This window comes from Asparagus officinalis, chromosome 1 (genome assembly GCF_001876935.1).
Source record: "Asparagus officinalis chromosome 1, Aspof.V1, whole genome shotgun sequence".
NCBI lineage: Eukaryota > Viridiplantae > Streptophyta > Magnoliopsida > Asparagales > Asparagaceae > Asparagus > Asparagus officinalis.
This window is the reverse complement of record NC_033794.1, coordinates 49,411,913-49,423,881: the sequence shown is the minus strand read 5'-3', so window position 1 is coordinate 49,423,881 and position 11,969 is coordinate 49,411,913. Positions and strand designations below refer to the sequence as shown.

At 40.8% G+C, this 11,969-nt stretch overlaps 1 protein-coding gene across 1 annotated transcript; it reads right to left on the bottom strand.

The window, feature by feature from the left end:
* LOC109823901 (CBL-interacting protein kinase 5-like) lies at positions 1,681-3,529 on the bottom strand. The gene has a single exon (XM_020390344.1). It carries the CDS (start codon positions 3,213-3,215, stop codon positions 1,851-1,853), a length of 1,365 nt encoding a protein of 454 aa, XP_020245933.1. The 5' UTR covers positions 3,216-3,529; the 3' UTR covers positions 1,681-1,850.

Sequence of the window (11,969 nt, the reverse complement as noted above, 5' to 3'; positions counted from 1 at the left end):
AAAGTAAATGTGGTTTTGATGTAAAAACTCTTCTGAAAATCCGTAAAGTAAAGGGAGATTTACCGATATTTTGAAAGTTATGAGGGTTTATCTGATAATCGTGCAAAGTGAGGGCTATGTTTGATATTCAGTCTTTCTTCCCCTTTGTTCATCTCTCAACTGAACTCAGATTCCAGTATCTGATCATCATCATCGTCATCATCATCATCACCAATCTATCGCCATGGTGAACGAAGAAGTGGGATCAAAGCTCGTCCGCTTCCTCTACTTCGTCGGCGCTGGAGGTACTCTTTCTATCTAGACCCTGAAAAAATAACCCAACAAATTTACATCTAATTGTGCTCCCTTTTCCTCCTTCAGTGATTTGCACAAAAGGTATTAATTTGTATCGAGATTACGAGCGCAAAGCCGCAATCAAGGCGGCCGAAGAAGCTCAGAACCCTTCAGCCGCTGCCGAAACAGCCAATGGAGCAATCGCCAAGTAAAAAAGAATTTTGCAAATTTTAGGATAGGGTTTCAGTTCCTGTTCTGAAAATTTAATCTTTTTGCTCTTCCATGACGTGTAACTGTCAATTGAGTGAATGAAAGTTTTTATACTTGTTGATGAATCGAACAATTCGAATTGAACTTGAGATTTTGCATCATTGATAACATTATGGGTATCTCGTCTAGTTGTTTAACATTATGGTTTGAATACATTACTATGATTAGCTAGTTAATCTTTGTAGATATCCAGGGTATTAGAGTGAATGCTACCTTTTGGTTTAAAAGATTGTTTCGAGGGTTGGCCTCAATTCAATGTAAGATAGGATACATTCAAGTAATACAACAGTGTACGGTTTTATTTGGAATAGTAGGAGAACTTATGAGTTCTGACAGGATCTGCTGTAGAAGGGCTTGTGTTTATACGACAACATTATTGGAATTCATCTTCACTTGCCGAGCTAAGGATTTTTTGTGGGGAGTAGATCATATATGATCCGTTGTCAGTAGAAATATTTTAAACTTTTCGCTAGCGGATATGTGGTACTCTTCATATATAGATGGATAGGAATAGTTGTATACTCTGGTTTTGGGGCTGTCAATGTCCTAATTAAACTATAAAGGAAGTATGGTTGTCCTTCAATCCACAAATTCACCTTCTGAAGTCAGATTGAGGTTCCATTTGAGCAGTAATAACTTCGGTATTTGGCATATTTACAATTAGGATTTTATGATATGGGGTATACCATTTAGGGCACAAGAGGCTCAAAGAGTGGAAGACCTTGCTTTCTTTCCTTCTTAAATATGTCTCTGTGCTCGTGTGCATACAACATTTGTGTTTATAATCTTGCACTATCTTTTTTATTTTTATGTAATATGACTGCACATGATCTGGGTTCTATTACAAATTAATGCTTATATGACAACTAATCTCAACAATATACATCAAACAGTGCTCCAGATTTGCATGAGCTCTGGAAATTAGGAAGCAACGTAGAAACATTTAGCCACACCTTCCAAGGTTATCAAATTATATAGTAACACATGATTTTTTTCCTGAAATATATTGCTTTTGCAATCAACCTCTACATTTTCCAAGCCCAATCACAAACTAATGGTAAAATGATCAAAAGTATGAGTGTAAAGGAAACATAAGAAAAAGAAGAAGAAAAACTATGTATCATGATGGCAAGAAACTGAAAGAAAAAAAAATATATATACCTCTTTAGCAAGAAACAAAGGGACGACAGAAGAGGAAGCAGTTAAAATGGAATAAGAAAAAACATAAAGAAGCCTAAAAAAATTAGAACGAACCACAATACAAAAACTTTCTGTTTTCCCCCCTTTTTTCTTTTGCTCTCTGGAGATCAAGGTTGAGTATTCTGTGACTCAGATGAGAATTGTTCCTGCTCCCCGCCTTGCCAAGCCCAAACAATATCCTTAAGAGAAGGTTTCAGTTCCTTTTTGCAAAACTGTTGATACTCCAAAGTATCTCCTGAAGATTTTGTCACCTCCACCACATAAAATGACGGAGTAACCTCAAAAATCTCGGCATCAATCCCCAGTTGCCCTTTTCTTCCTTCCTTGCTCCCTTGAAGCTTCACCATTCCATCCTCCTTCTTCACCTTGAACTTCTCGTGCTCTGCAATCTGCTCCAACTTCGACACTATATCAGATGCAGACTTCTGCGTCGTAAACCTAGACTCTGACTTTTCCCCATTCTTCTCAAAAAGTCCTGACAAATCAAACCCTTGAGAAAGGGAGATGATGTCAAATGCATTGTAGTTCGTGCGTTTCATCGTCGTGTTAGGCTCTTCCTCCTTGCTATGACTACTTCCTTCGTCATCAGAAATTTCAGGGAAGGCCCTTCTGATATCTCCCAAGCTATCAACAGGTTGTATACGTGGTGGTTCTGCTGGTTTAAATCCCTTTTTAAACCATGGATTCTCTACTAGCTTGGCAATAGTGATCCTTGTGTTGGGGTTTGGATCAAGTACTCTGATGAGAAGTCTTCGGACTTCAGGAGCCAACCATTGGGGGCACCGGAAATCTCCTTTGCTTATCTTTCTATACATCTCCATCAGATTCGAGTCATGAAAAGGTAAAAAACCCGCCATCAGAACAAAAAGAACAACACCACAAGACCATACATCAGCCTTAGCACCATCATAACCTTTTTTGTTAATAACCTCTGGCGCCACATAGGCAGGGGTCCCGCAAGTAGTATGTAGAAGCCCGTCATGGCGTCGAGATTCACCAAGAGCACTCAATCCAAAATCTGACACCTTGAGATTACCGTTCTCATCAAGAAGGAGGTTCTCTGGCTTAAGATCACGGTGATAAACACCGCGACTATGGCAGAAATCAATGGCGCCAATCAACTGCTGAAAATATTTTCGGGCAGCATCCTCTTTGAGGCGACCCCGAGCAACTTTATTGAAAAGCTCACCTCCTCGAACATACTCCATGACAAAATAGATCTTGGTTTTGCTCGCCATCACCTCGTAGAGCTGGACGACATTAGGATGGCGTACTAATCGCATTACCGAGATTTCTCGCTTGATTTGGTCGATCATTCCAACTCGTAGAATTTTCTCCTTGTCGATGACCTTGATGGCCACACTCTGGCCTGATGATAGTTTACGGGCATGGTACACTTTTGCAAAGGTCCCTTGACCAAGGACTCGGCCAAGCTCGAACCTCTGCATTAGAATTGTCCCTTTCTTCTCCATGTTTTTGTGATTTTGTTGAGGCTGGTTTAAAATCAGGATTTGGGTTTTTGGGGTTACATGATTCTGCGTTTGTTTTCAAGGGAGAAGGGGCAGAACCAATAGTGTCTATGCTCCTCAATGATGTTTGTGTGGAGGAGAGGAGGAGTGGGAGGGATTCAAAGTTTGTTTATCTGTTTGTCAAATATGAGGCTGTAGAGATTTTGACCTCCTTGGCAATAGGAATGGGGAAATTAGGTTTCTGAAAATAGTGGCTTTTGTGATGAAATTTATAGACTTTTTCTTTCTGTCTTCTTCTGTTTTTGCTTTTAAAGGTATACTGCCTACCAGAATAGTTAAGATTTTTTTTCTGTAATGGGTTCCTAACTTAGGCAATTTTGGACACCAGACAGCCTAATTTCCTTTTCGATGAATTTGGTTAACTTATTTAATTTCTAACCAGAATGCAATAAGGCATAATGTTCTATATTGGATATGGAGTGTTTACTGTAAGAGTAATGATTATTGGGTACATAAAATTATACATGCTGGTCCTTTGTATTCATATTACATCAATGATATAGATAAGTGTGGATTCATGCATGTTGATGGGTATAAGTAATGATGGGTATAAGTAACGCATTACATAATCTTGCAGTCCTATATAGAATTCTACATATAGATAACTACGCATGCATGTATTCTTAGTTGTGACTTGTGAATCATCTGGAGTTGATACAAAACAGTTGGACATTTGAAGTTTCCCTCATCTTATGTTGTGCCAATTTAGACATTTTATGTTTTTTCTTGGAGATTTATCAATGGGTGTGTGACTCAAAGTAGACGACATTTACATGATTCAAATTACTTCTAAGACATTTTGGTTCGTTATCTTAGACTAGCTTACATGAATTCAATGCTTGTTTTCCTGGAGCTTGTTTAAATAGTAGGGTCTGCCCAAATGTGTGGGCGAATTGACCCAGATTGGTTCAAGGATCTAATCTCTTCTTAATTCTATATAGAAAGGATTATATCTCTACTTTGATTAGAGATAATATTCTCCCTTACTCTATATATATAAGTGAGGGTTTTACATTGAGAATTATAGAAAATAAATAGTACTAGTCGTCATCTCCTTTTTCAGTTCGTGATTAACGTGTTAGTTGCGAAGTGATGTGCAGGGGCTTTTAGCCATATCAACGGTGGGGTGACCCTCCTGGCGTTTGATCAAGATGACCGTGCTGATTCTACAAAAAAAGATCCGTTTGGTAAACCCTAAACTCGTTGTTATAATTCTATGGCTCCTTTATTCCCGCTGACTATGTCATGCCTATCCGGATCCTACACCTGGAAACAAGGATTTTCACCCCCATTCTGATAGCCATATAACCAATATATGAATTGTATTAAAATAAACCTCCATATCTATTATTTTCTATTCCATTCTTTTTTTAACTATTCTTTTGTGATCATGGTTATTTTTGTTGATGATATTACTTAGGCATGTGACATCTTTTTCCATCCTTTCATGCTTAAGTAATATGTACGAGAATAGACATTGGAATTGAATCAATAAACTATAGCTGATCCAAACAAATATTCCCTGATGAAATTTGAGGAGATAGGGTGAGAATGACATCTCCGGCATCAAACTTAGACCTTTGTCCTCTTGGAGATATCATCAGTGGGCATGTGAATTAATTATACAACTATGACATGATCCAAATGCTTTAAAAGCTGAAACACTAGATTTAGACTCTTATTCTAGGTTATTATCAATGACTTTTTTTCTGGTGGCTGTTATCTATGTTACGTGATGTTAATTTTTGTTAACGTGTTTTTGTTTTCCCAAATTGTGAATATAATTTAGGCTTTTGATCGATTATTTAATGAAGAGTGTAAAAGAAGCTATCACTTTTGTTTCTGCTTTACCTGTATCATTCGTGTCCATAGGCTTTGGATTACACAAAATCAATTTGATTTTGTATTACTCTACTGCTTGTTTTCCTTGAAACAAAGGATTTTCATCCATTTTGCTAGCCATTTAACCAATTTATGAGTCGTATTATAAAAAAAAATTTCCGCGTCTATTATCTTGTATTCAATTCTGTCTTCTTTGATATTTTTTTTTGTGGTCATGACTAATTTTGTCGTCGGTCCCTCTCAGGCATCCTTTTTTTTAAATGCACATTACAAGAATAGATGTCATACAGTGGCATTTAGTCAACAAGCTACAGCTGATCCAAGCAAATTTCTCAGTGGCGAAATTGAGGATAATGACAGGCTTAGGAGCAAGAGATGAGACCACATGTTTGGCATCAAACTTGTCGATTTAGATGAGAAAGTAGTCGTGGATCGAAAACCTCGAGTTACTCTGTAGTTCATGTTATCTCATCTCATTTCTCAGTCTATATATGTTGTCTCCATCTGGTTCGGCCCTTTGATTGTGATTTTGTTGTCATGTTCTTTATGTTTGAGTCATGTTTCTCCATGCAAATAATCTTCTTCTTATTTACCGTTTGATCTCTGTGAAATTTGATTGATATATCCTGATTCAATTTGAGCCTAGTATATCTTAAGCAATATGGGGTCAGGCATAAGACACAACATTTGTAATTTCTCTCGTGACAAGTACTTGAACTTTGCAAGGAACCAAGTGATTTTCGCCGTAGCCTACCTACCATCTCCGATCTAATGGACGAGTTAACACAGCCTGCAAGCGTGCGGAGACTAAGCCTATTTTTGCGTTCACAAACAAATTTTCTTCGGCTTTGGATTCTCTACGTTCTTAATTGTAAAGAGACCCTTTGCGATTATAATTTTTTAACGTAACGCACGCAAAAAAAAAAAGGTAATATTTTTCAAGGGGATCCTATGATAAAGAGATATCATTAGTTCATCTAAATAATTTGCAGGATTTCTATACAGTCAAGGATTTAGAGGATTCCTATCCGTTTCTTGTGGCCCAAAACTTAGCCCAATACTACTATAATGTTAGCAGCTACAGGCTGACAACTACAATAGAAGCAATCTTGTCATGCTCTATATGGAATGAAACCACCAATGGTTGAATGACTATGGATCCAAGCAAAACTGAACTCTGGTTGAACTACTTAGGATGCGTATCTCTTCAACATGATGAAGTTGACCCAAACCCGACGTGAAACTAGAGTCTTATATAAAATGGGTACGAGTCAAATCGTCTTGATCTGTATAATAAATAAGCCAACGCAAGGATAAAGGGGCTCGAGCTCGTTAACTTGGTTTGATTCAAATGAAAATCAACTATTTCTTAAAAATAAGACAGCTAAATTAAGTGACAATTAGCTGGTTCAAAACTACAGCTCAAATATAATCTACAGTTGTGTCTGGTCATTGGAGTGTCGACAATACACGTATGCTCATCTATGAACTGATCATGAGTTTAATCCTTAGCACATTTTAAAAATAACTTGTTTGGCGATTTGCCGATAGCCATGCTAAAATGCATACGGTCCAAATTTTAAGCTGAATACGGATCAAGCTCGTCCTTGACTCAGACAAATAAATGGATTTATCATGAGTTTGACAAGTATGAATCGACAAAGAATCTGATTAAAGATATTTACCACCCCTAAATACTTAGTTATATATCCAATAAACGAGAAAATAAATTTCAGAACTTATTACTCACAATCATCGTCACGGCACGAAAGATGATGTGTTGCGAGGGAACACGCAACATTTCCTACTATACTTTGTCTTAATGTTATGAACTGTAAGGAGGAAGATGTTCATTACAATGAGATTAGTAGCTTTACAAGTGTTAAATTTCCCTTGAGGTGTGTTCTCACAGCCAAAGTGGGACTAAAACCCACTACAATACACTATTATCAACAGCCCCCCTCAAACTCATGTTGGATCAAACGAAGTTTGCGTACAAGAAACTAGAACCGATGAACAGGTAAGGCCTTTGTGAAGAAATCAGCAAGCTCGTCAGCGGATGAGACATGAGGAAGTAGAATTGTCTTGTCCTCGATAACTTGTTGACGGACAAAATGAGCGTCGATCTCAATATGTTTGGTCATCTCATGAAATACTGGATTATTAGCAATCTGGATTGTACTCTTATTATCACAGTAGAGAGGAGTAGAAGTTGTAACAGAAATACCGAAATCACCGAGAAAACAACGAAGATGAATAATCTCTTTAGCTGTTGTGGACATTGCACGATACTCTGCCTCGGTGCTGGAAAGAGCAACAACATCTTATTTCTTACTCCGCTAGGAAATTAGGGAATCGCCAAGAAATATACAATAACATGTGGTAGACTTTCTGGTAGTAGGATCACCAGGCCAATCAGCATCAGAATATGCACAAAGCTCTAACTTGGATGTAGCAGGAAACAGATGAGAGTGAGTGCTAGTACCCCGGAGATACCGAAGAATCCGTAATAAGGCAGCATAGTGTACAGAATGTGGGACACTAACAAATTGACTGACAATGCTAATAGCATGAGAGATATCTGATCGAGAGATGCACAGATAGACCAACTGGCCAACAAGATGTTAATATCAGGTAGGATCAGATAGAGATTCACCATAAGTAGAGCAAAGTTTAACATTCTGTTGGAGTGGATTATCGATAGTTGCATCGTCAGTTAGCTCAGCTCGATCTAGAATATCCGAGAGATACTTCTGTTGAGACAGTAGTACACCCTGTCGGCATTGAGAAATTTCTAGACCAAGAAAACACCGAAGAGATCCAAGATCCTTCATATGGAACAGTTGTTGCAACTGAGATTTTGCGTACTGTATACCGATCACATCATCACCTGTAATAATCATATCATCTGTATAGATAAGTAATAAAACCCTGCTACGCGATATAGTTCGAACAAACAGAGAAGCATCTTGATGACTTTCCAAAAAGCCCGCCTTGAGCACGACATCGCGAAAATACTCAAACCAAGCACGGGGTTCCTGCTTAAGACCATAAATAGCATGGCAAAGGAGACATACATGTCCCGTAAGAATATTGGACCCTAGAGGCGGTTGCATATATACTATCTCAGATAAAGAGCCATGAAGAAAAGCTTTTTTGATACCCATCTGGTATAAGGGCCAACGATGAGCAGTAGCGACTACAAGAAGAGTACGAACGGTGGGCATCTGAGCAATAGGAGCAAAGGTCTACTCATAATCAATACCTTATTGCTGAGTAAAACCTCGAGCCACTAAACGAGCTTTCTGACGTTCAATGGTGTCATCAGGATGATACTTGACCTTATAAACCATTTACTACCTATTAAAGAGATGCCAGGGGGACAGGGAACAACATCCCAGGTATGTGTTTATTAAAAACCCTGAAATTCCTTAACCATAGCCTGTCGCCACTCTGAAAATTGAACGACCTCTTGAAATGACTTTGGCTCAATTGTAGTATGAATGATAGCAAAAAAATTATGAAAGATAAATGAATAGACGTAACTGAAGTATACCGTGCAGGCATGACATGTGGGCGTTTGCCTCGACGAAGAACAAGAGGAACCTCAGGTGAGGGAGATGCTGGCGCAGGTGCATGGAGGTCAACAGTGTTTTCTAGAGTGAGTGTCATGACTACGGGATAGGGATTAGATGGTAGAAGAGAAGGCTCGGGTGAGGGAGAGTCAACAGAAGGAGATGGAGAGATTTTAGGGAGATCTTAAAAGGAGAACCGAGGTAAGGAAGTGGGTGATGTAGCTGGCGGAGAAGAACGACCAGTAGTGTGGAGGAAATTGAAATCATCAAAAGCAGAATAAAATGGAGAATCCTCTTCGAACTGAACATGTCGAGATATATAAACTCGACGAGATGCAGGATCATAACAACGATAACCTCGATGTTTCTAACTAATTCCTAAATAGACACAGAGAACAGCTCTGGGAGACAATTTATCATGTTCGTGAGATGGCAGAAGAACGAAACAGCGACAACAAAAAACGCGGACCAAATCATAACGGGGAGGATGAGTATAAACACGACTATGAGGAGTAGTATCAGAAAGAGAGCTAGATGGAGTAATATTAATGGCATGAGTAGTAGTGAGAATGACCTCAGCCCAGAAACGACGAAGAATAGAGTAAGAAATGAGCATGGATTGAGCGGTATCGAGAATATGACGATGTTTACGTTCGGCAATACCATTTTTCTCATGAGTGTAGGGACATGACTATTGAAAGATAGCTGTAGGCTGTCTAAAAATCACAATAGATAGCTTATCCCCCATCAAACACCGATGATGGAAGTTATAATCTGACGACTTCCAGAAGGCTACAATTTGAAGACTTTCACGTAGATCGCTGAAGGTTACAATCTGACGACCTTCACGACAACCGATGAGAGCTCTAGTTCAACAGCATTCACAATCAACATCGGGAGTTACAATCTGACGACTCTCATATTCTCAAGGAGCCAAGACGAAGATTATAAGACAATGATCTTTACAACGCTATGACAAAAGAGATTACTTGTTGATAATCTCTCCAAAGCAAGACGCGGAACTCATCACCGCGCTCTAAGACCAAAACGCGGAGGTCCTCCCCGTGTATCAACACCAAAACGCGGAGGTCCTCCCCGTGTGTCAACAGTAAAACGCGAGGGTCGAACCCACGTTACAACATCAAAACGCTGGAGTCGGACCCACGTTACAACATTAAAACGCTGGAGTCGAACCCGCGTTACAACATTAAAACGCTGGGGTCAGACCCACGTTTTTCAATACCCAGCGGGTACCCAACTCCGCGTCTCCAGTCTAAAATGCGGAGTTAGGGTCCTGAACGCCAACGTGGGCGTTTGACTCGTTCAAACACGAGCTGAACGGTTGTAGGAACCGTTTTCCCTCCATGATCTGAGGGATTTCTGCCCTACTTGGGAGCGGATTAAGGGGGGGTTACACCCCTCTCAACCCCATTATGGAGAGAATTAAGGGGGCGGTTACACCCCTTAATTCCCTATAAATATGGGTAAACTCAATGGAGTTCAGGCTGGTATTTTTGGATCTGGGACTTGGCAGCGAAGGGTTGGAACTTCTTGGCTCGGATTGATACTCTTTTCAGCAGCGAAGAGAAGATCTTTTGGCTTGGCAGCGAGGGGGAGATCGACGTTCATCCTCAACAACGATCGACCACCGGAGCTTTCTTCTAGCCTTGGCTTATTAACCGATCTTCGGTTCAAATCAACTCTTTCACAGAGTTATTCTAAACTCGTTCAGAGTTCTCAAACTTGCCACGCAAGTTCTCCACAGCGTCGAATCGTGAGGAGAAGACATCGTTCCAGTGAATCAAAACGATCAGATCGTCAATGGAGAGCAAACTCGACGCGAGCATTCGAGGGAGGCACTCCATCGCCATCGTGAAGAGCCCAGTTTTAAATAAAGGGGAGAATCAAATTCATTCTCCTCTCTTTTGTAATCGGAATCCAATTGTAATTGAGATTAAAGGAATACAAATCAAATTTTTCCTTCGTTTCTTTTTGCTACAAATTTTTCCACAAACAAAAGATGGAGACTCCGCTGGGGACTAGCTTCTCTGACGAAGAAGTGGTGGTGCAATCCGATGTTCATCTCACTGGAACGACGGTTGAAACTCTCGTCGTAGAGTTCGATCAAGCCAAGTATGAGGAAGCCCTCTCCTCCGGATCCCTTAGCCTCTCCAAGGAGACTAAATCTCCAACTGTTGCTGGAGTGCCGAAGAAAGTCCTCTTCTTTGGCCAAAATTCATCAAACAGCCCCTCCTCTGAAGGACTGGGCTCTGCCTCTGCCAAACTTGTTCAACGAGTTGAAAACTCCACACCCGCGTCAACACGACGTGTCATGGGTGGTAAAAGGCCTACAACGGAGATAGATCCAACCAACACCGATGATGCCCCTGCAAAAGCCTTAAAACAGGCTAAGAAGAACGCTGCTTGTCGAAGAAGAAGGTCTCAGCGACGAGCACAACTCCGAGAAAGCGATCCTCCAACCAACGCGAGCTTCGCGTTCGTGAGCCTAAACGCGACCCTGAGCTTCGCGTTTATGAGCCCAAACATGAGCTTCGCGAGAACCAGACTGAACGTGGCCCTCAATGGCGCGTTTTACAGCCAAAACGCGGACCTCAAGCCCACGTTGAACGCGAACTTCAACTTCGCGTTTCCTAGTCAAAATGCGACCTTCGCATCGACAGTGAAGAACGCGACCCTCGCGTTGCCAAACCAAAATGCAGACCTCGTGTTTCAAGTGCCAAACGCGACCTTTGCATCCCAAGTGCCAAATCTAATACCGAGCCTGGTGTATACCGTGGAGCTTCGGGGCGCTGCCCCGAACCCCGTCGGGGGGGGGGGGCCCGGCCCCCCCGGCCAGGGGCGCGCCGCCCCCTGGACCCCCGGCTCGCTGACCGGTCAGTGAGACCCCCGAATACTCTGCGTAGTGCGACTAGATTGAGAGACGGATATAAGAAGTTCATGGATCCAAGGCATCTAAACCAGATTCATGTCTACCAAGAGCTAGTCATGTCCAATCATAGACTGGGGGTTCCAGTTCAAACCTCACGATCAGTGAGTAATTCTCCTCGAATCTTTACAACAGATTTGAGCGAGTTCATATCGAGAGAAAGACCGATGCAATAAGTCATTCGTTCATTCCAATGTGAACAACTGATTCCTATGGTCCTTTCGAGATGTCAATACTGCTCATATGCGGCCTAACTGTTGGTGTTCAACCAATTTACGAACGTTGCTTTGCCTAACCAACGACGACGTTCTCACATGAAGAAGTCTCCAGAGA